Below are 21,569 nucleotides of genomic sequence, written 5' to 3' on the forward strand. Positions count from 1 at the left end.
GATGCCCCGATCACGTACGTTTTTTTTTGCCACAGATACCGATCGTCTATGAGCCATATCGGCCGATACACTGCCGATACCGATCGTTTTTGGTTTTGTTATAGCAGCTGGCACTGGCAGTATTATACTGTAGGTCTAACACAGGCCTTCTCAAAGTCCGGACTCCGGTCCAGATATGGACTGAACCACAACTGTCTCTGGAGGACTCTGAGCAAATTATACTTTTCATATGTATTATCTGTGAGACTGCAAGCAGCGTCTCTGTCTGCATGTCCGACTGCTCCACTGTCTGTGTGTCCGTCTACTCTGGTCCAATCACATTCCCCCACCCACAGTCTGCGTATCAGAGGCAGAGTAGGGCGGGTCTTCATGGCATGCTTGTTGTCTCTCAGCGACCTGGGGCAGTGTAGCGTATGGGTTAGCGGGGCTCAATGTCAGAGAATAGTCTGTCGTCTCGACTACACTTACTCCCTCTCATGCTCGGTCGCACACACACGCTCTCTCTCTCACACACACTCGCTCTCTCATACTCTCATTTCAACTCCGCTGAGAATTGGATCATGTTTTTTGCGCACGTCATCGATCGGTTTTTGCAATCGGCGACTAGAAAGCATTATCGGATATATATATTTATACTGAATATCGGCCGATATCGATCGGGGCATCGCTAGTAATTTTTTTTTCGTCTTTACATTTTTATCTGTTAAAAGGGGTGAGGAGAACGTGCTAGCAAAGCAGTTTTGTCCAAATGGCTGTGTGGCGAGGGGTGTGGGAAATATCACAATATTTTGTGTGCCAATATTATATCGAGTGATGGCAAGTATCGATATTTAAATTGTATACTTTTTTTTATCTTGACAATCACATTTTACTCTAATACAAATTATTGGTATGAGGTCAACAGAATGAAAACATTATCTTATTAGATCAATCAGATGATGTATATATATTTCTATTGCAGATGTTAACAACATTTTCCGTTGGGGACATAATTGGCAGTTGAAAAAAGGTAATAAATATATTGCAATATTGTGTGCTCTGTGGAATAGATTTCCTCAGTCAGCTCGTACAGACGAGAGCTTGACCCCACTGCCTTTGCATTGGTTTGTGGCTAACTAGCCAGAGTTGGTATGAGGCGCAGCATCGATTGTGCTGAGAAAGGATCAACAACAACATTGTTGCATGTTGTTTGTAGTAACCGCTCTACCTCCTGCGCGCCACTGTCGCCCTTAACATTCTATAATATATTCCTTGAATGCCTGGAACCCCATGCTTGCTCTTAGAAATCAGTCTTATTATTCTTTATAGACGTTTTTTATAAACTGAGCTAGCTTTCACCCTCTCTCCCATTTGTAAAAGACAACCCCCTGTCTTAAGTTTGCTATTCAGATCACTGTTATTTCCCTCATGAGTTTTCTGGTGACAGATGGGCTTGAAAGGGAGTGGGGGAGATGGGATGATGAAGGGGAGTCTATTCTACAGAGGGATAGAGAATGAGACGCAGACCGAGTGGAGGTGGCCAGACATGAAGGAGAGATGGACAGCGCAGGGGGGAAAGCAGAGAGAGGCATTTCCACCAGCCTCACTAAAAAGACTCTTGACATAGTGGGCGAAGGAACAAACGGGAGAGAGAAAGAGAAATGGAATGGGAAAGAGAGGTAGAGAATGAGCTCCTGTTTATTATATCCCCCAAACCCTGAACATCGCCACCAAATTTGCTGTGCACATTCATGTGCCCTAAGAACCCTATTGATTTTGATGACCACATGACCTTCCCTCTAGCACCACCATGAGGCCAAACTTTAAGAATTTCAAATGAGCATAATTCCTGATCGTACATTCAGACATTATTTCCATATATGCAGCTACTAATGGAGAAAAGAATTGCGAGAGGACCTATCAAGTGTGTCATATTGGATTTTCCACCATTTAGAATTTTTGGGAAATCACTTTTTCCCTACTCCCCCGAGGCTGTTCATTTGATTATCACAAAACATGCTGTGTCATCTAGGGACCAACATCTTCAAATGTGTGTTTAACAAAATAGATGACTACCAGATCCAATCAAATTTCAGAAAGTGACATTATGTCCTCTTAGGCTGTTCACATGCTTCTCTCTAAACCTCATGTGTGGCATCTAGTGACCACCATTTGTAAAAGTTGTATAAAGCCAATTGGTAGGCCGTACCATGTCATCAGATTAGGAGCATGGTCAAAAGGCATCATTGAGAATTTGGCCCATCTTAGGGATATCCCCTGCTCTCTCGGCCACCAACAGCGCATGTATAGTTACAGAAGGTTGTCCTCACTCTCTTTACTCATGAGTGGCATATTTCACATCTACATTCCTCCAGCTTTCCTGTTAGAAAATTATTTTCATTTAGTAGAAGGTCATATTACTCAGGGATTCAATAAAGCAATAAGAACCAGCCCTCTTCTTTTCCCCGTGGACAAAGACACTAGGATAGAAATGCCACTCAAACGAAAGCGTTTGAGTAAATGTGAGAATTTCTTTTTCTTCTTTACTCCTAATGACCCACAGTGCACCTAAGCCGCTGAAATACACATCTGTACAGTGTCAGCAAAGTGAATCGACTGTTTCTAGCTTGTACAGAATATCCTCGCCTACAAGTCAGAGCCCCTGTTGTTGTAAATGTGTGTTTTCAGAGTGTTGAGGGTGATCTGTTGAGTCTCGAGAGCTGCTCCGTTAGGGGTCTGGTCAATAGGGCTGCCCTTTGACGACGAGGTGATGGGGGAGCAGGCTTCCTGCTGGGGCAAGTGGAGAACAGTGGGTCTTTGTGTGGAGAGAAGGACCCCCCCCCCCCCCCCCCACCCTTCCTACTGCTTTTTCTGGGGCATTAAACATGACTCTGTGAGATGCAACTTTTAGGCGGTCTGAATGTAACATGGATGGTGGTCCGTGGGCCAAATAATGTGAAACATTCATCATTTAACCAATGTAACTACAAATAACAGTGTCTTAGGTCTAGTGTCATTGTTGTGTTCGTACCTTGTAATGGTCAAGTTAGTATAAAAATCCCTTCTCAAATGGTTAAATTGCATCAAAATAGACCAAATGCAGAATCTAATAATTCTCTGGAACTCTTTAGAGGGCCAAAATTATGTTTTGGACGGTCTAATTTGGCCCACGACCCTATATTTTTGGACAGCCCTATTCTAAACAATTGTGATTTGTTCTCGGCAGACAGAAGGCCACTGACATGTAAATTGTCTTTCTGGTCATTTACTTTTGGCACCGAAACATTCATTGGTAATCACTTGAGTTTGGATCATATTATAAACTAAAATTGAATAGACTCTAATAGACTTGATCGAAACATCTTTTCAGTGGAGCAAAGTTTTAGCTGACAGACCTGACATTTTGGACAGACAAATAAAGTCCTTCTTGGCTTGGCAAACACCCAACCAAAAAGCTAAACACTAACTCTCAAAACACACATACACACACATAGTGATGCACCGATGTGAAAATTGTGGCCGATACCGATAACCGATATTAATATTGCTGTTCTGGCCGATACCGATATTTACCGATGTCGATATCTCTGTATAGAAAACACTTTTTTATGATAATCAAATAAAGAGCTATTTTCCAAAACGCATAATTTTTTTACCTTTGTAATTTATTTTCAGAAATTACTGATATTTTGAAACTACCAGTATTTAAGGCCAAAACATGTAAAAAGATTTTTTATTTTTTTTTAATATCGGTCCTATCTTGATATCGGACCGATACCGATGTGTAAAAAAAACTGCCATATCGGCCGATATTATATCGGCGGCCGATATATCGTGCATCACTACACACACACCTTGACTACAAGCTCTGTAATGTCTCTGAAAGCATATTTTTTAGCACAGGTTAAAGCTGTGGAATGTAGCACATACTCCCGGAGTGAGGGAGAGACGAGGCGAGAGCCAGGGAGCATATCAGGCCACAGCCATGAGCTTGTCTACCAAACCCTCTTTGACTGCAGAGCAAAGTGGATTTTGGAAGAGTTGGGACAGAGGTAAAAACCTATTCTCATCAAGCAGACAACCTCATTTTCTAGCCCCTTGCTCTCCCATTCCCACTGCTCGCCTGGTGCTGTGGTCCTTATTTCTCAAAGACAAAAGAGGGGTTGTTGTTGGGAGGAGGGTTGGACACTGCTAGGCCCAAATAGATTAGATTTCTCTGACTGTAATGTGGTTTCTAACACCCCCTTCATCTACCCACAGGCACTCCAGCCCCAATTTTTCTGGTCTGAAATGAAAGCCAGCACTGTTTCAGTACCAAATAATAACAACTTGGCATTAAGACACTGTATTAATTTGCATACGTTTTGTGCAGGGTGTGTGTGTATGCCATGACTGCATGTGTACACTTGTTTTTTCTCTTTGGTATTCTGAGAATAAACTGATTTTGCTTTGTGTTAATAACAATAGGGCTGCAACTTACAACTATTTTGATAATTGATTAATCTGTTGATTATTTCTTTGATTAATCGATTAATCTAATTAAAAGAAAATAATTCAGAACTGTATGCATACAACTGTATTCCTCATCTTGTACAATACTTTCAAACAACTTGCAAATTGATGGTTATAAAACAAAAAACATTTGTTGTAAAAATAGGCTTTGCCGTACATCAAATGGCTTCAACAACAGGCCATGGATGTGCATCATAACATGGACCCAACTACTCTATTATAAAAATAGTTGCCAACAATCTTTTACAATTTATTTAGTTGTTGATTAGTTGTTGTAGCCCTAGTTAAGAAGTAGGCTAAATCATCTGGAGCCATGCAGTTATTGATCAGTAGATTAAAAACCTTGTTTCTAAATGGGAGACAAAATCCTGTTTTGTTGTTCATGCCAGCTCATGAGTGCTCTGGGTGTTCTAACATTGTGGGTTGATATCTTACCCGCACTGTAAAGACAGGGAGAAATGTGCTGTTGAGTTTTCTGTCGCTGAAGAGTTTAATTAGGCTGCACTATCTCCCTGTGCCTCAGGTATTCCATGGGGATTCTCGCTATGCCTGATTACACTAATCTGTCTGGTTAGTTCCCAGAGTATAGAACTTTTCTTTCTATTTTAACTGAAAGTTTTACGCCGGCCTTTCTTGGCTAAAATACTTTTGTCACTTTTACTTAAAGGAACACGCCAACTTTTTGGGATATTAGCTTATTTGCCATCTACCCTGGAGTTAGACAAGCGGATACAAACCCTTTTCTTCTCTGTGCATGCATTAGGTTAGCCTAGCTTTTTTCAAAAAACAACAGCGCTTTTGAGGTGATGAAATCACTGCTCCCATATAGTATATATCTGCTTAGATGACAAAAATGTCAAAAAAATTCTCCACGAGGTAAATACACGGGTCACAAGTTCACAACATGTTTACAGGAAAGTTTTGAACTTGTATTTGGAGTGTATTTCGTGACTGTTGGGAACTAGGCTACACTGGCACACCTACTTCCAGTGAATGCCGCTAAGCTAGGCTAACCGTGCGGCTGTTCCCTAAGCCTAATGCATGCACAGAGACAAAAAAGGGTATGTATCTGCTTGTCTAACTCCAGGGTAGATGGCAAATAAGCTAATTTACCAAACAGTTGCTGTGTTCCTTTAACTTTGAGCTAGATTATGATTTGTAGGGGTGTTAACGATTCAAGATATTTAGCAAAATAATTTAATTTAAGGCGAGGTCAGGTCAGGTGAATAGGCAAATATAAATCTTTTGGTTGATTTTGATATTTTGTTATATTTTGCTTCCTAAACATGTCTTCTATGAAACTAGTGATAATAAAATGTCAATAACACACATTTAGTTCTTTATTTTACTTAATTTTGCCTGATTGCATCCAAAAATGTGCACATTTAATGGGGAAGTGCCTCATTTGCATATAAAACATAAAATTCCGAAAACTTGCTATATATTCTTTCTTAGTTTATATGTACATAACAAACTGGGAAAGTTTCATAGTGATATGTATTCAATATTTGTTTTGCCTATTAGGGGGTACTACACTGTTTGTAGCCTGTGTGTAGTTCTGTTCAGTTCAATAACATTATTATTATTATTATTATTATTATTATTATTATTATTATTATTATTATTATTATTATTTATTATTATTATTATTATTATTATTATTATCAGGCATGTGTTTAGGTTGTCTATTAGTAATGGTTTGATTAGGTATTGTGTTTGTAAATAGTTGTTTAAAAAAAACTATGGCATTTTACAATACAGTTTTCCCAAAAATGAGTTTTTATGCGGTTTTCTTACACACTTGGGTATAAATGTACCATTTCCATAGCACCTACACACACCATACTTTCCACATTTCTTCCTATATATACCCTGCATCTTTGTCCAGAGGCGTTTGTTGATATATCATTCATAGCCTGATTTATAGTACATTTAGACCAAAAAACCTGGCAAATTGATTTTTTATGACTACTGTAGACAGCATTTCTTGATTTATGGGATGATAAAAAGACATATCCACAATCCCCTCTGGACAAAGTTCACTGTTATGTGTCAACATAATGCATTTTTTTTTAAATCTGGCATCATCCAATGTTGGTATTTATACTCAAACGTCATATGCAAATTAGTGCATATTTAATTAGGTAACGCCTATTTTGCATATATAAACATAAGATCTCAGAAAACTTGCAATACATTTTTTCTAAGTTGTTATGTACATAACAGACTGGGAAAGTTTCATAGTGATATCTATTCAAATATTTTTTATTTTCTATTCACCTGCGGTGTCTCGCCTTAAAGATTAATGAAAAAATTTCGCAGTAGAAGAAAACTCACTAGTTACAGATGTTGCTGGGGCAGAGAGGTGTGCTTGGGTCAGAGGGGAAAGCAGTGTGTAAGATCAAGCACTTTGCACTTTCTTGCCACCACTTTTGCACCACAGGACAGCTAGTGAAATAGTGTCTTTACTGTATAAATTTGGCTTCTGCCCCACTATTGGGCCATGCTGCCACAGAGTCCCTGAAGGAGATCTTGCAGTGCCGTCTTCCTGAGAGGAGGAGGTTGTTCTGTGTCTGTCAGTCAGGTCACCATGCATGTCCTGCTGCATGCGTGGGGCTGGTGGTACACGCATCTCTTCGGTTTCATCCACAGTGAAATGGGTCTGTTAACAGAAGAGGTAGAAGAAACGTAACATAAATATAAGGTCTCATCTTGTTTTCACAAAAACAATAGAGGCAAGCCCTGCACACTCTCTTTCTGTCTCTCACACAACCTATACCTGAACACACACACACGCACGCACGCACGCACACACACATCTAAGGTGGGGCAGAGTTTGAAACGTGGGGTCCAGTGCTGTATATCTGTCGTTCAGTATGGCTCTCTTCATGTTGGCCACAGTCTTCCTCGTTGGATGCCATGATCATATGCTTCAGTGCAGTTTATTTGACCAATATTGTCATTAGAACTGTTTTTCACTCTTCTCCCCAATTTAGTCGTTATGCCAATTCCCTCATGGGAATTGAGGCTCTACTTGTATCTACAGGAGGTCCTCCTTGGCCCTGGCCTGGATGTAGTCCGTGTATCTACTGGAGGTCCTCCTTGGCCCTGGCCTGGATGTAGTCCATGTATCTACTGGAGGTCCTCCTTGGCCCTGGCCTGGATGTAGTCCATGTATCTACTGGAGGTCCTCCTTGGCCCTGGCCTGGATGTAGTCCGTGTATCTACTGGAGGTCCTCCTTGGCCCTGGCCTGGATGTAGTCCGTGTATCTACTGGAGGTCCTCCTTGGCCCTGGCCTGGATGTAGTCCGTGTATCTACTGGAGGTCCTCCTTGGCCCTGGCCTGGATGTAGTCCTTGTATCTACTGGAGGTCCTCCTTGGCCCTGGCCTGGATGTAGTCCGTGTATCTACTGGAGGTCCTCCTTGGCCCTGGCCTGGATGTAGTCCGTGTATCTACTGGAGGTCCTCCTTGGCCCTGGCCTGGATGTAGTCCTTGACTGTGTCCTTAGATACGTTTTTGACCTATATAGCCTCACAGTATCTTCTCTAATATAGACCTGTCTTCTCTCCCGTCCAAATATCTATTCTGGTCATGTCATACTGTGTCTCTAGACCCCTCCCTCCCTGTTGAGGAAAAGCCTGCTACATTGTTAAAACATTAATTCAGTATATCAACACACATGCATGCTTTTATGTTGTAAGAGCTCCATCTTGGTAGATATTCATAGGCATGCAGAAAATGTTGTTTCATCTTTTGTCAGATGTGTGCCTCTAATGTTCTTCCATCAATATTTGGGCGCATTAACCTTTAATGAAACCCAAAGCACTGGATTTCTGGGTATAACCGCTCTTTTGGGGAAATTGCTTATGGCTTAACTTGAGAGACAACATACAGAGAGTCTGGCTTTGCTTTGTTGTGGGTCCAACCAGGGCCGGACTGGGGAAATAATTCATACCGGGAGATATAGCGCGAAATATAGCCCCAGTCAGGCCACTTTTTAAGCGGGGGGTCCCCCACCAGGAAATATTTTGTTACAAAGACTTAATTTCCTGCATTCTGGTGAATTTTAGTGCATGTGAATCACAAACTAATGAGCCAACAATTGCTTAGTACAATGTACTGTTATGGACCTCAAATAAAACTGTTGTGGCACTAGCAATGCTACTCTCTCCACCTTCAAAAAGAAAAAAGCAAGAGCACAACATATTTTTCTATTTACTATTATAATACAGTTAACCACTCTCTCCTGTAAGGGCCTTTCTTTTTCTTTGTTTTATCCCTCTCTCCTCCACCCTTTCTCTTTCTTCCACTGTCCATCTTGACATCAACGTTAATTGACTTTCGCTCTACTGTATCTCTCCCGAGTCCCTCACTACCTGGCTCATTGCCTGGCTGTTATTCTGCATCTGAGTGCCGTCTGCCATTCCATTCGCCGCCTCCGCTGTCAATCAGTTGTATCGCCTGGTCCCGCCTCCACCAATCACAAGTGGCAGCACGGCTCCATTGTGTGTGTGAGAGAGAGAGTCAGATAGTTCTCCAACTCTGTCGCAGACAGTGAAATCCTGGTTGTTCCCCACCCATCTAGGTTATCTAACTATCGCGCCGCGCCGCCGCCACAACTAGAAACAATGGCATGGCAAAAAAAAAATTATATATATATATTTTTTTTATATATAATTTTTTTTTTAATCTGTGCAGGCCAGGCCACCGGGAAAACTCCCGGTGCTCCCGATGGCCAGTCCGGGCCTGGGTCCAACTAAGAGTGTAGAAGTGGGCAGAAGTTAAAAGATGAGTTTGTTTACTTGCCCTCACCACTTCATTTATCAAAACACTGGGCTAGTTTTATCCACTCAAAGGAAATCGGCCTAAACCTGGATTCTTGGCAAACACACATGCACAGTACAAACAAAAAGAAAAAACGCTGGACTTCACTGTTGAGAGTGGAATGGATAGCTTGTTGGAAACATCCATATAATATAATTTCTAAAACGTTCGTCTTGTATTTATTTACTAGAGCATTTGTTTGGTCTGCATGGCCTCTGTGAACATGGCCTTACTTTACAAATCATTATTTTAAGAGCAGACACTACACACAGTGTTGTTACCTGAATTCCTCTCCAACTCTTGAAGCGTAGTGTTGATTAGAGCTTCACATTGGTAGCACATGGCAGCCAGTTTGGTCTTCCAACGGAACTATCTAAACAATGCTGTGAAGTGGCTGCTGTTTGAATACGAAAATAGATAGCTGCATTTATCTCCTGAGCGTGTGCTTGTCTGTCTGTCTGTCTGTCTGTCTGTCTGTCTGTCTGTCTGTCTGTCTGTCTGTCTGTCTGTCTGTCTGTCTGTCTGTCTGTCTGTCTGTCTGTCTGTCTGTCTGTCTGTCTGTCCGTCCGTCCGTGTGTCTCATTGTGTGCCATGCCTCCCAACTGCTGGCATTACCAGAGTGTAGGCCAGGAGATGGATGACGGCCTGTAGTAGTAGTAGTGAATGAGAGAGACTGCAGGGCTACCCCCGCCCTCCATCCACTTGTGTCTGCCCTGCCCTGCTCTGCTTCGCCCTGCTGACATGGGATGTTGTGTCTGTTCTTGAAAACAGATGGTCAGCCATTTTGCCCTACAGAGTGCTTGTTGCTCAGCTCTCCCCTACTCTCTCCCCTACTGGTCTTTTGGCTCCAGTAGGAAGCCGCAGGGCCTGCACCCAGAATCCTCCTTTAGCCCGGGGAGCGAGAGAGAATACGGCCATCTCGGCTGGAAACGGGGTCTATTTGGACCTAGAACATCCCTGCCTCTCCCCCTTTGGTGTAGCAGCAGCGTAAGGCAGAGATGATTAAGTGTGCGATGGAGCCTGTGGCCTGCAGGAGTGGATCTCCCTCGCCGCTGCTCCACACTGGTCTCTCTCCATCTGTCGCACACACTGCCAGCGACATACACATGCCTCTGTTGTCACCCTCTGCCCAATATAGATACTTGCCACATTTCGATTGATTGATTTCCTGAAATCGGCCACCTGCTACAGCTTAAGCAATATTTAAAGCCAGTCTTTTCTCACACTCTCCCTGCTCCGTATTAAAGGGGCACTTCGCCAAAAAACAAGGCTGCTTTATCTAATCTCACACACATCCAAAAACTCAACTGCATATAATCCATATAACTCTGTATGATAGCATGTAGAATAATGCTGTACTGTGTATGTATATATATATCCACATCTGTCTGTACATACTTGCATATAATCCTTCTTACATATCTGTAGATACTGTATATACCTTGCCTACTCTTACTAGTTACGCTGCTGACCAGTATCTATGACTTAATGTCTTCATGCCTGTATCACTGTACATATTAATACTACAACTCTGTTAATATTTTATACCCAGTTTAATCACCTGTGTATATTGTATATTACTATTGCACTTTACTGTTACATTTGCATTCTGGTTGGATGCCAAACTTATTTTTGTTGTACTGTACTTTATAATGACAATACATTTGAATCTAATCTAAAACTGATGAGAGTTTTGGGATGTGTGTGAGATTATGTGCAAAATAAATCAGCATTGTTTTTAGTGCTCCTTTTTAGGTGGAAAATGTTTAGCCTATAATTCTTTGTCATAATAAAACAGGTAGCCTTATTAGGATGTCGTAATGTTTTTCCTCCAGACCTTACAGCTCATTTTATTTTCACATATACTTCTGCCCAAAGGTTTTTTTTTTCAAAGAAAAGATGTCTGAACTCTTGGAGTTAGTGGGAGGGGCAGGGGGCAAGTGAGAAAAAGAGTTGGAATAAGTTGACGTCTTGTGTCTCTCGCAGCAGATAAACTATAACTATAAGCTATAAACACTGAGCTCAGGTCAACCATGCTGTGAAAGGTGCTACTATATTATACCCCTATACTATATATTATATATAGCTATATTATACCATTCCAGCACCACTATAAGAGTCACAAGAGGACTTAAAACAACAGCAGACTGCTGCCAGATTCTCCTTTCTGAACAAGGGGTCTGGCCTGGATATTCTGCCCAGAGTCACAGAGGTGTCTAATGTCTAACACTGAAAGGACAGATTGAGGACACACTGTCTTTCCTGTTCCTACTCTAGTCATGTCCATTAAATGGATTGGAATGGAGAAATATCAGTCCTGAACTCGGGATAGCCTATACCGGTATGTCAGTGGGAGGCTGAGTGAGACTACCATGTTTCCTTCCCATAGCTTGCAAATGTGTGTGTTTGCAGTGCGTAGTGATTCTCTGCAGCAGTCAACCCATTATGCAATTGTTTGCACTTCTAAGTTCATTGACTGCAGAGAGGAAGGAACAGCTGCATTACCACTGTGATGGATACTAGGGCTGTGGAAATGTATTGATTCTAAGATGCGATGCGGACGTGGGCGATTCTGCATCAATGCAGTGACGGAACATAATCGATTTATAAAAAATTCAAATAAATGTCTCTTGCTAGCTTTTGTGTTATTTTACAATGTAGCGCTTTGGGATTTGCTCCACAACTATAAAGTGCCCTACAAATTCAATATATTATTATTGTATTATTAAAGCTAGTGCTCTGGTCATGCATCCACTCAACTCATAGAAAATACAGCATCAGGCTATTCTAAAAGTATTGATACTAATACCGATACTAATAAAAATAGTATTGAACCGTTTTTAACAGCTGGGTATCGAGATACCTTTCTAGTATCTGTATCATGCAACACTAGTAAAGACATTTATTTTTACATTCTGATTGAATAACTTTCTAAATAAAAGTTAATGTATCTGACTGCTTGTATTAATTGATGAAAAAGTAGCCATGTGCCGTAATATAGATTATAAAATTGAGGATGTAATATATTATTGAGATGCATTGTAGAATCAAATCGTGGACAGCTGAATCGTAATCGAATCGTGAGGCCAGTGAAGATTCGATACTACACATTTCATTACTTCTCTCTTTAGATCTGCCACTCGGGATCTGGTACCCCCGGCTCCCAGATGGAGAAATGACCCCCTAGAAGTTAAATAGCTGAACCACAGACACAACTCCTGCTCTCTCACTTGGTCTCTCTCAATCTCTCTCTCCTGTTCACTCACTTGGTCTCTCTCGCTCTTGCTCGCTCGCTCGCTCTGGAGACGTGCCATTTCCTTAACGGAATAGGCATATTTTAAACTGCATTTAACATTCAGTCACTTATTTTACACCACTCGTTGCATTATTAAAATAGCTTCAGACCCACTTAATGATTTCTCTAGCTCTGCCCACCTCTGCAAAACTGATAATTAGTGTCACAACCACACTACTGTAATCTACTGTATATTCTTTACTCTTCCTGTTTTTTGGGACGCTACTCCCAGAGCTTTTGCACCACAGTGACCACACACAGTAAGGTGTCAAAACGACCGGCCTGCTCCAACTCCAGTTGCTATTACTTTTTGTAGGGCTGCTCGATTATGGCAACAATCATAATCCTGATTATTTTGATTGGTATTGAAATCAGGATTATTGAGCATGATTACTCATTGATTTGAGAACATGACGACAACGGAATTTGTTTTACCTTTCTTCTCGACCAAAGGCTGCCTTTCTGTCATCTTCTACAAGTTACCAAAGAAGTTTCTAAATAACTGGAGAAATGCACCGTGGCTCCCTCCTCCCTCTCAACATGAGATGAAACTACTATTTGGGCTTGGGGGGAGCGCACCGCTGTGAAGGAAGGGTGTGCTGCATTTACAACACAAGACACAATGAGAGCAACATGGCATGCGGCACAATAATAGTTTAATCTCTCTTATTTTGGTTTCATGATCGTGAGAAGCCAAATTTGTAATTTAAATTGAAACTACCACACGATTTTGGAAAAACTGGCAATTTTGCCAGAATCCGGGTGTCAGCATTGCCTCCGGCTTGGGCCAGCCGTCATACTAACTCGTTTGGCTGAGTTAGCGGGAGGGAAGTCGATGGGGTGGTAATCTGGCGTTGTGGACAGCGACTCCTACAGGTCAGGTCAGGGTCGCCTGCACAGCAAAAGACAGGAAGTGGTGACGGCAGCGTGACCTCCCACGCGTTACACTTCACCAATGAGAGTTCGCGCTGTCAGGTGAAAAGAGAGCCGCTGGCTGTCTCTGCATGTGTTGGAGGAAGCATGTGGTAGACCTCAGGGCTCCCTTGACCGACCAGTAGGGGGCACATGTGCACAACGACCAGGTAGGGGAGGGGGGAAATTGGCATAATGACTCAATTGGGATGGGAGGAAAAGCACAGAAAAATCAGGCGGAGAAAAAGAGGATACAAAAAAAAAGAAATACATTGAGGATGGATGTGTTTCAGTTAGGATTTGAATAAATTAAGGCTGGCATTGTGGTTTCATGCACTTAAAAAATATTAAAAAAAACCTAAGGGACAGGCACATGGATGAACCTCTTGCACTTTCACATGGAAAAAAAAACACACGCTTATGGAAGGTGTCAATCAACTCGGTACAGACTTCTACATTTATTGGTATAGGTTAACCATGCCCCATTTTAAGCCATGCCCCTATGTATAGGCCACACCCCATCGTAGAGACTTATGGGAGGTGTCAATCAACTCGGTACAGACTTCTACATTCATCGGCCTAGGCTAACCATGCCCTCCCATTCTGAAGCCATGCCCATGCCCCCTTTCCTTATCTCATGAACCGTTTGTTATAGAGACTTGTGGGTAGCGCTGTTGGACTCAGTGGTTATACCCTCGTTCATTAGTTTGTTTGCCCTGCCCCCTATGCGTAAACCCCGCCCACTTTTAGGTTTCTTTTGAACTGTTTGTCGTAGAGATTTGCAAGAGGGGTCGTTGGACTGAGTGGGGAGATCCGCTTTCATTGGTCTAGGTTTGCCCCGCCCCCTATGATTAAGTCCCGCCCCTTTTGTATCTTTTGATCCGTTTGTCATAGACATAGAGCATTGATAGGGCTTGTGTCCACAGCGGACGTTTTTTCAAGACGGACCGCTTTGAAAAAGCTCAGAGCGTTTTCCTGAGTCTCGCGACTGCCGCGGCTCCGCCACTTGCTCGATGTTGATTGGTCGGTCGAAAAAAGTTACCTTGATGAGCGCGCTCCTTTCCAAAAGTTGAACTAGTTTCAACTTTAGGCGCTGGGAGCGCTCCGCCCAAAAACGCTGCCGCCGAGAGCGGTAAAACGCGAGGCGCGGCGCTGGGAAAAGGAGCGCGCCTGTCGCGTCTGTAGCATAGAAATTAATGACAGAAAGGAGCTGGCAACTCGTAAAACGTCCGCTGTGGACACAAGCCCTTAGAGGGGTCAATGCCACTGTGTGACTGAGAGAGTGTGTGTGTGTATATATAATATGTATAACCCACCCAGCTAACCTGTCCTCTCTGTGTTGCCCTCCAGGCATGGCAGCACAGCCCTTCAGCCATATTCAACCATACTATATCTACTGTTGTATGATTAGAACCCACCCAGCTAACCTGTCCTCTCCTTCTCTGTGTTGCTCTCCAGGCACGGCAGTACCGCCCTTCAGCCCTTTCTGGTTCACGCTGGAACCCCAGGACACGCTGGCAGTGCGGGGCGCAGTGGCGCTGCTCAACTGCTCGGCGCACAGCGACGCGGCCACGCCGGCACGCGTCGAGTGGAAGAAGGACGGCACCTTCATGAGCCTGGTGTCGGACGAGAGGCGGCACGTGCTGCCCGACGGCTCGCTGCTCATCACCCAGGTGGTGCATTCTAAACACAACAAGCCGGACGAGGGCACCTACCAGTGTGTGGCCACCATCGACAGCCTGGGCTCCATCTCCAGCCGCACCGCACGCCTCTCCGTGGCAGGTAAGGGCAAGGCTCCTGTATCGATTAATTCGAATGAATGATTTAGGATGATTTTGAAACATTTTAATCGATTTTCAAAAAAAATAAAAAAAAAATAATAAGAGTCATCTTTTATTTTACAAAAAGTGATGTTTGGTGAAAGTTAGATTTGCACTTTATTAATCCCAATAGGGAAATTCATTCTTGTGTGATGATCAAGAGGCACCTTTTATTTGTTTTAAGTGAAGTTTGGTGAAAAAGCATGTTATTGCACTATTAATCCCAATAGGGACATTCATCTTTGTTTGATCAAGAGTAACCTTTTATATTATATATATATAATTTTTTTAAGTGAAGATTGGTAAAAGTTAGGTTTGCACTTCAATCCCATTCATCTTGGACATTCATCTTGGTTTGATAATTATTTTGTGTCAAATAAAAACAAAGGTTATTTGAATGATTTCCTTGGCGTTTCTAGTTTTCAAGAGAAAAAAATCGATTAAAATCGTAAATAGGATTTTTAATAATCAGGGATTTTATTTTTAGGCCATATCGCCCAGCCCTAGGCTCCTGTATTACCAAGGTTGGGTCACAGGCGGTAAGGGCACGGCTCCTGTATTACCAAGGTTAGGTCACAGACGGTGAGGGCACGGCTCCTGTATTACCAAGGTTAGGTCACAGACGGTGAGGGCACGGCTCCTGTATTACCAAGGTTAGGTCACAGACGGTGAGGGCACGGCTCCTGTATTACCAAGGTTAGGTCACAGACGGTGAGGGCACGGCTCCTGTATTACCAAGGTTAGGTCACAGACGGTGAGGGCACGGCTCCTGTATTACCAAGGTTAGGTCACAGACGGTGAGGGCACGGCTCCTGTATTACCAAGGTTAGGTCACAGACGGTGAGGGCACGGCTCCTGTATTACCAAGGTTAGGTCACAGACGGTGAGGGCACGGCTCCTGTATTACCAAGGTTAGGTCACAGACGTAGACGACTGCTTGGACGCTGACTGGGACCAACGTTCTGCAACCAACTTTGTTGCTTGGTCAATAGAACCCTGGACACAGTGCTGTCCTGTGGCCGCTGAATTGACTAAATCCACACGGTGGCCATTTTGCTCTTATGTCGTGCTCAGGTTGGGACTTTCCAGGTTCGTGGGAACCTGAGCATGACATCAGAGCAAAATGGCTGCTGTCTGAATAAGGCTAAATCTCTGCATTTTTGTGAAGGAAACGACATCAACATTTCTCATGACCTTGGCAGTGTTTGTCCTGGATCTGGAATAGGTAATACCTCATAGTTTAAACACCATTTGTGCATGCATGTTTTCTGGCATTTGCTAGTTGTTGTAGTCAGTAAATTGTTAAAGGGATAGTTCGGATTTTTGGACATTGAGTGGTAAAAATATACTAGTAGTATAGTTGATGCAGTGCCATTAGCTTACTTCACAGCTTCAGCTTTTTGATCGGAGCTTCAGACAGGCAGCAAACGGGTCAAGAGACAATAATGTTTATTTATTTATAATGTTTATTTCCTGTAATGAGCTCATTGCACTGTCCAGCATTGGCATGCCTCCGGAGCCATGCATCTCCACTACTGGGGTTTCAGTCAGAGACCTTTTGGTCTTCTTTGTCCTCTGTAGACCAACATTAGTTGGATAAAGCTGCAGCGCCACGCTGGACTACTACAGTCATTGCATTTGATTAAAATCAAAGCAACAGTGGAGTTGTGTAATGATTAAATGTTGTTCTAGTTTCTTCCTTCAAATTATCTATGCAGGAAAAACCCTGTAAGAAACTCTACAAAGATTTCCCTTGGAAATCTTTAATCTAATTTAGTGAATGACACGCATAATTTATTTCTACATTTTAATGGCCTAAATATATATTATGCCGGCTTTTTACTCCAGTCAAAGCAAATAGATAATAGAAAAACAAGTATCAATATTGTCAAAGCCCAGTAGCATGTAAGTGAAGATAAAAAAAAATATGTTTTTATATAAATCTTTTCAACAAATAGCCATTTCAGTCATGTCAGGGGTTTTCTCATTTTAAAGTTCACCTTCATATGACAATATTGATGTGAAGCTATTCTATCTTGCATTCACAACTTATTTCCTATGTCCTTCAGGTATTCACTATACACAGTGCAATCTATTTTCTATAAACACTGATGTCTGGTTCCTTACATGCACAAGGCCCCTGCTGGATAAATACATGTGAAGGCTCTATTTGGTGGTTGTTGTCAGGTCTACGGCGTGACCTTGTGCCATGTGGGAGCGCGGAGTGGCGTGGGATTATTAGGTGTTTGGAGTCGAGTCACACCCTGGAATTCAATTTACAGGCAGAGGAGCCTCAGAATGCAATTACTGTGTGCTCCGTGGAAAGGCAGAGTGAAGCCAGAGAGAGAGGCTTCTTTTGATCGCAGGAGTTGTCGTCACTCACCAGCACTGAGTGAGTGACTGAGGCGACAGTCTTTTATACAGCTCAAGTATGGGGGGCTGGCCATGAACGTTCCAATGGGTTGGAATTTGTTCGGTATATTTGCATTCAGAGCTCAATTTCAGAGTTTGGATAATTATTATAATAAATTTTTTATAAATAATAATAATAATAATAATTATTATTATTATTGTGTGTAGATCATTTGGCTAAATGAGTGGCCTGTTTGTTCATTATGAGCCACAAATCTATCCCGTCATAATGTCCTTTGAAAATAATTCCCTCTTATATTTATTTGGTTACCAAGTAACGTACATCCACTAAACGTGCTTGTTTTGACACTGAAAGAGAAAGCTCACTCAAACAGAAGTCTCTGAAATCCTGTGAGGCATCCTGTTTACCTTGCGCTGCAGCTGGATTCACGGGATGTGTGTGTGAGCCAGGAAAACAAATGTTTGTTGTGTTGGAATACAGCTACCTTAGCGTTATCAGATAAAAATAATGGTTTGTGTTTGTACATTTCCAAAGTGTACCAACAACATGTCTCCTACTTTGCGTAGTGTTCATAGACTTTTGAGACAGAATAACTAGAAGTAGGACAACCTGTTGGAACAATGTGCTAATGAGGCATGTTGTCAAGAGCTGGACCACATTTTGGTTTCTGCGGTCGTGGAGTAGGAGTAGTTGTGTTGAGCCATTCCACATGAATACCATAATAAGCAGAGAAATATTAAAAGGAAATTCATTCCCAGATGTTTTTTATATTGGGTACTTCAAAAACCATACCATGTGCTCGGTCTAATAGATTCTAAATAGATTTGTCATTTGATTTCAATTTGAACACAAGCTCTGAATGTTTTCTGCCTTTAGCCAAAATGCCATTAGAGAATTTATTGGTGCAGTGGTGGTATTGAAATACAATTAGTGTCAGGCTTTGTGTGTGTGTGTGTGTGTGGCTTCCCCACCCCCAGCCTAGACCATCACACAGGCTGACCTGATGATCATCATGGGAAATCTACTGACCTTAAGGTTGTCTCAGCACATCAATATCATCTAGCTTACCAGAATGTGTTTCATTGGCTTTTTGTGTGTCTGTGGAACAGGAAGATACAGATGGTGTGTGTGTGTGAGCCTCAGAAAACATTAGTGTTTTTTGCATTTTATAGGTGTCCCCTCTGTCGATTAACGGTCCGTTTGCTCTTAATCAACTAAGACGTCGTCAGTTGATTGGTCATTGACTTATGCTTATTTTCCCCACGCTGTGTTATTAAATGAAGAACAATTAAGAATATATCTTACGTGCGAGATGTAAAGAGGTCCTTGTGTACATAATAGTATATAGTATAGATTAGTCTATTCAATTAACTATTTCTTATTATAGGACAGCCTCAGATGCCTGCATCAAGGTACCACATTGGATCTGTATGACGGACAGTCCTGCCAGGCCATCCTTCATTTGCTGTCAGAGAAGCCATATTATTCATGTTTAATGCAGACAGGACTCATATGGTCACTATGCGAGGATGAGTTCCCTTGAACATCAGTCTCACAGCCAGTGAAATATGCCAAGGTAAACTATTATGGGATGTTAGATTTAATCACTTCTGACTCGGAGACAGAAACAGGTGGAATCTTTCTGCTGTTCCACTCAAGTCTGAAACACACACACACACACACACACACACACACACACACACACACACACACACACACACACACACACACTAGGGCTGGGCGATATGGCCTCTAAATGATATCGTGATATTTTTTGGCCATATCGCGATACACGATATATATCGCGATATTTTGACATTTCCTCTAAAGCACTTAAAAATGCTTGATTTAACCCTTTGATGCATACAGTCACGCCAATATGATGATTATAATAAGTCCCTGCAACATATGTTTGCATTATTAAACCATGAAGATGCTTTAAAAAATAATTTAATGAAAATGTACTAAGAGTAGTCTACTGACACACTAATAAAAAAAATTATTTACATCTAAGACCATTTATATAAAAACTCTTGGGTGCCTTTTTTTGCACAGTACTGTGTTTTCTATCCATTTTAGCCAAACACACACACAAATAATATATATATATATATATATATATATATATATATATATATATATATATATATATATATATATATATACACACACACTCTACTGTGAGAAAATAATAATCACACACAAAGGGATAATGGCTTATAGCATATTTCAGATAATGAAATTAAATGTTTATCATCAACTATCCAGTTAGTATTTATACTGTCTGTAATGTTTGGCTACTTTAAATCATTGAATGTAGAGAGAGAGCGAGAGAGAGAGAGAGGGGGCGAGAACGAACGAGGGAGCCAGCCCCCCCCCCCTCGGGTTTTGTTCTAGGTTTGCGTTTTGATCGTCTAAGCTGCCGTAGGTGATGACGTCACACTCTAATGTAAACAGGAAGAGTCTAACACACGGAGATGGAAAGTGGATGATATACAGAAACGAATAACCAATAAATATGAAGTTATGTTTAAACTTCTGTTGTCAAGCGTTGTCAATATAACCCACCCCCTTTCCTCACGAATGGAACTAGTGTGGAGTCCGCTTTGACCGCTTTTCCGCCGTCCCTGCTACACTCGGGACCACTACACTAACGTTAGCCTATACTGTAGCTCCGCCGTCCCTGCTACACTCGGGACCAGTACACTAACGTTAGCCTATAGCTCCGCCGTCCCTTCTCGAGGAAAGCACTGCGAGTGTCTCTCGGCCGCGGGCGGCGCCATATAAACTAATACTCGATGTTCGCGATATAGTACAGTACTACATCTCGGGTAGAACAATCCACGATACATCGAGTATACTCGATATATCGCCCACCCCTAACACACACACACTCACACGCACACACACACACACACGCATATACACTGAGACTCATACCTGCACATGGCATACTAAAAATCACGCACATACAATCCACACATTACACACATGCACAAGACAGTGTAACACACAACCCACACATATTTATAGTCTCAGACACACACACACACACACACACACACACAGCCAATGGCGTGTCTCCTGCTGGCTGACAGGTGGCCAATAAAAAGGTTAATTGCGGTATAGAGGGAGCAGGCCATTAGGCCGCCATCAGACCCCTGAACGAGGTTGGAAGCGGTGGGCGTGACCTCTGAGATGTAACGACGAATCGAGCCCATGGCCGCCTAGCGCAGCTGACAAATGCCGATGGTAATATCTAGGATTGATTGCCAGGAGAAGTGTCCCTTGTTCCTCTAGAATAGAGCCCACCCCCACCACCACCACCACCCACACCACCACATCAGCTCCCAACTTCATCTCTTCTCCTTTCTTTCTTTTTTCTTTTTCTCCTGTTTTTTCTCTTTCATTTCTTTCTCTCCACCTTTCTCCCTCCCTCACTCCATATTTTTCTTTGTCTCTCCTCGCGCTCTCTTTCTTTGTCACACACACACACACACACACACACACACACACACAGAAATATAGAGAGGGAGATGTTATGTATTCAGTTTGAGTCTCATGGAGAGGGGATGAACATTTAGAGCAGAGAGAACGAGAGATGGGGGGGGGGGGGGGGGTAGCCAGGCAAGAAGCAAGTAATGAGAATCCTATCAAGCGTATAGCCCCCCCACACACGCACACACATATACACACTCACTCACTCACTCACTCACTCACTCACTCACTCACTCACTCACTCACTCACTCACTCACATTCACTCCCTGACTCTCTCAGAGAACCGGAACCACTCATCATGGTCACTTTGATATCATGTTTTCTTTAAAGATTCTCTCTTCACCGCCACCAT

The 21,569-nt window shown here is 42.3% G+C and overlaps 1 protein-coding gene across 1 annotated transcript in view; it reads left to right on the forward strand.

The window, feature by feature from the left end:
• Nucleotides 1-21,569, forward strand: part of neo1a (neogenin 1a) — a 360,480-nt gene that overhangs the window by 106,498 nt on the left and 232,413 nt on the right. The window contains 1 exon segment of the mRNA XM_084337101.1: nucleotides 14,983-15,306. Coding sequence (XP_084193227.1) covers nucleotides 14,983-15,306 — 324 coding nt within the window.

This window comes from Notolepis coatsorum, assembly GCF_963971535.1.
Source record: "Notolepis coatsorum genome assembly, chromosome: 20".
NCBI classification, from domain to species: Eukaryota; Metazoa; Chordata; class Actinopteri; order Aulopiformes; family Paralepididae; genus Notolepis; species Notolepis coatsorum.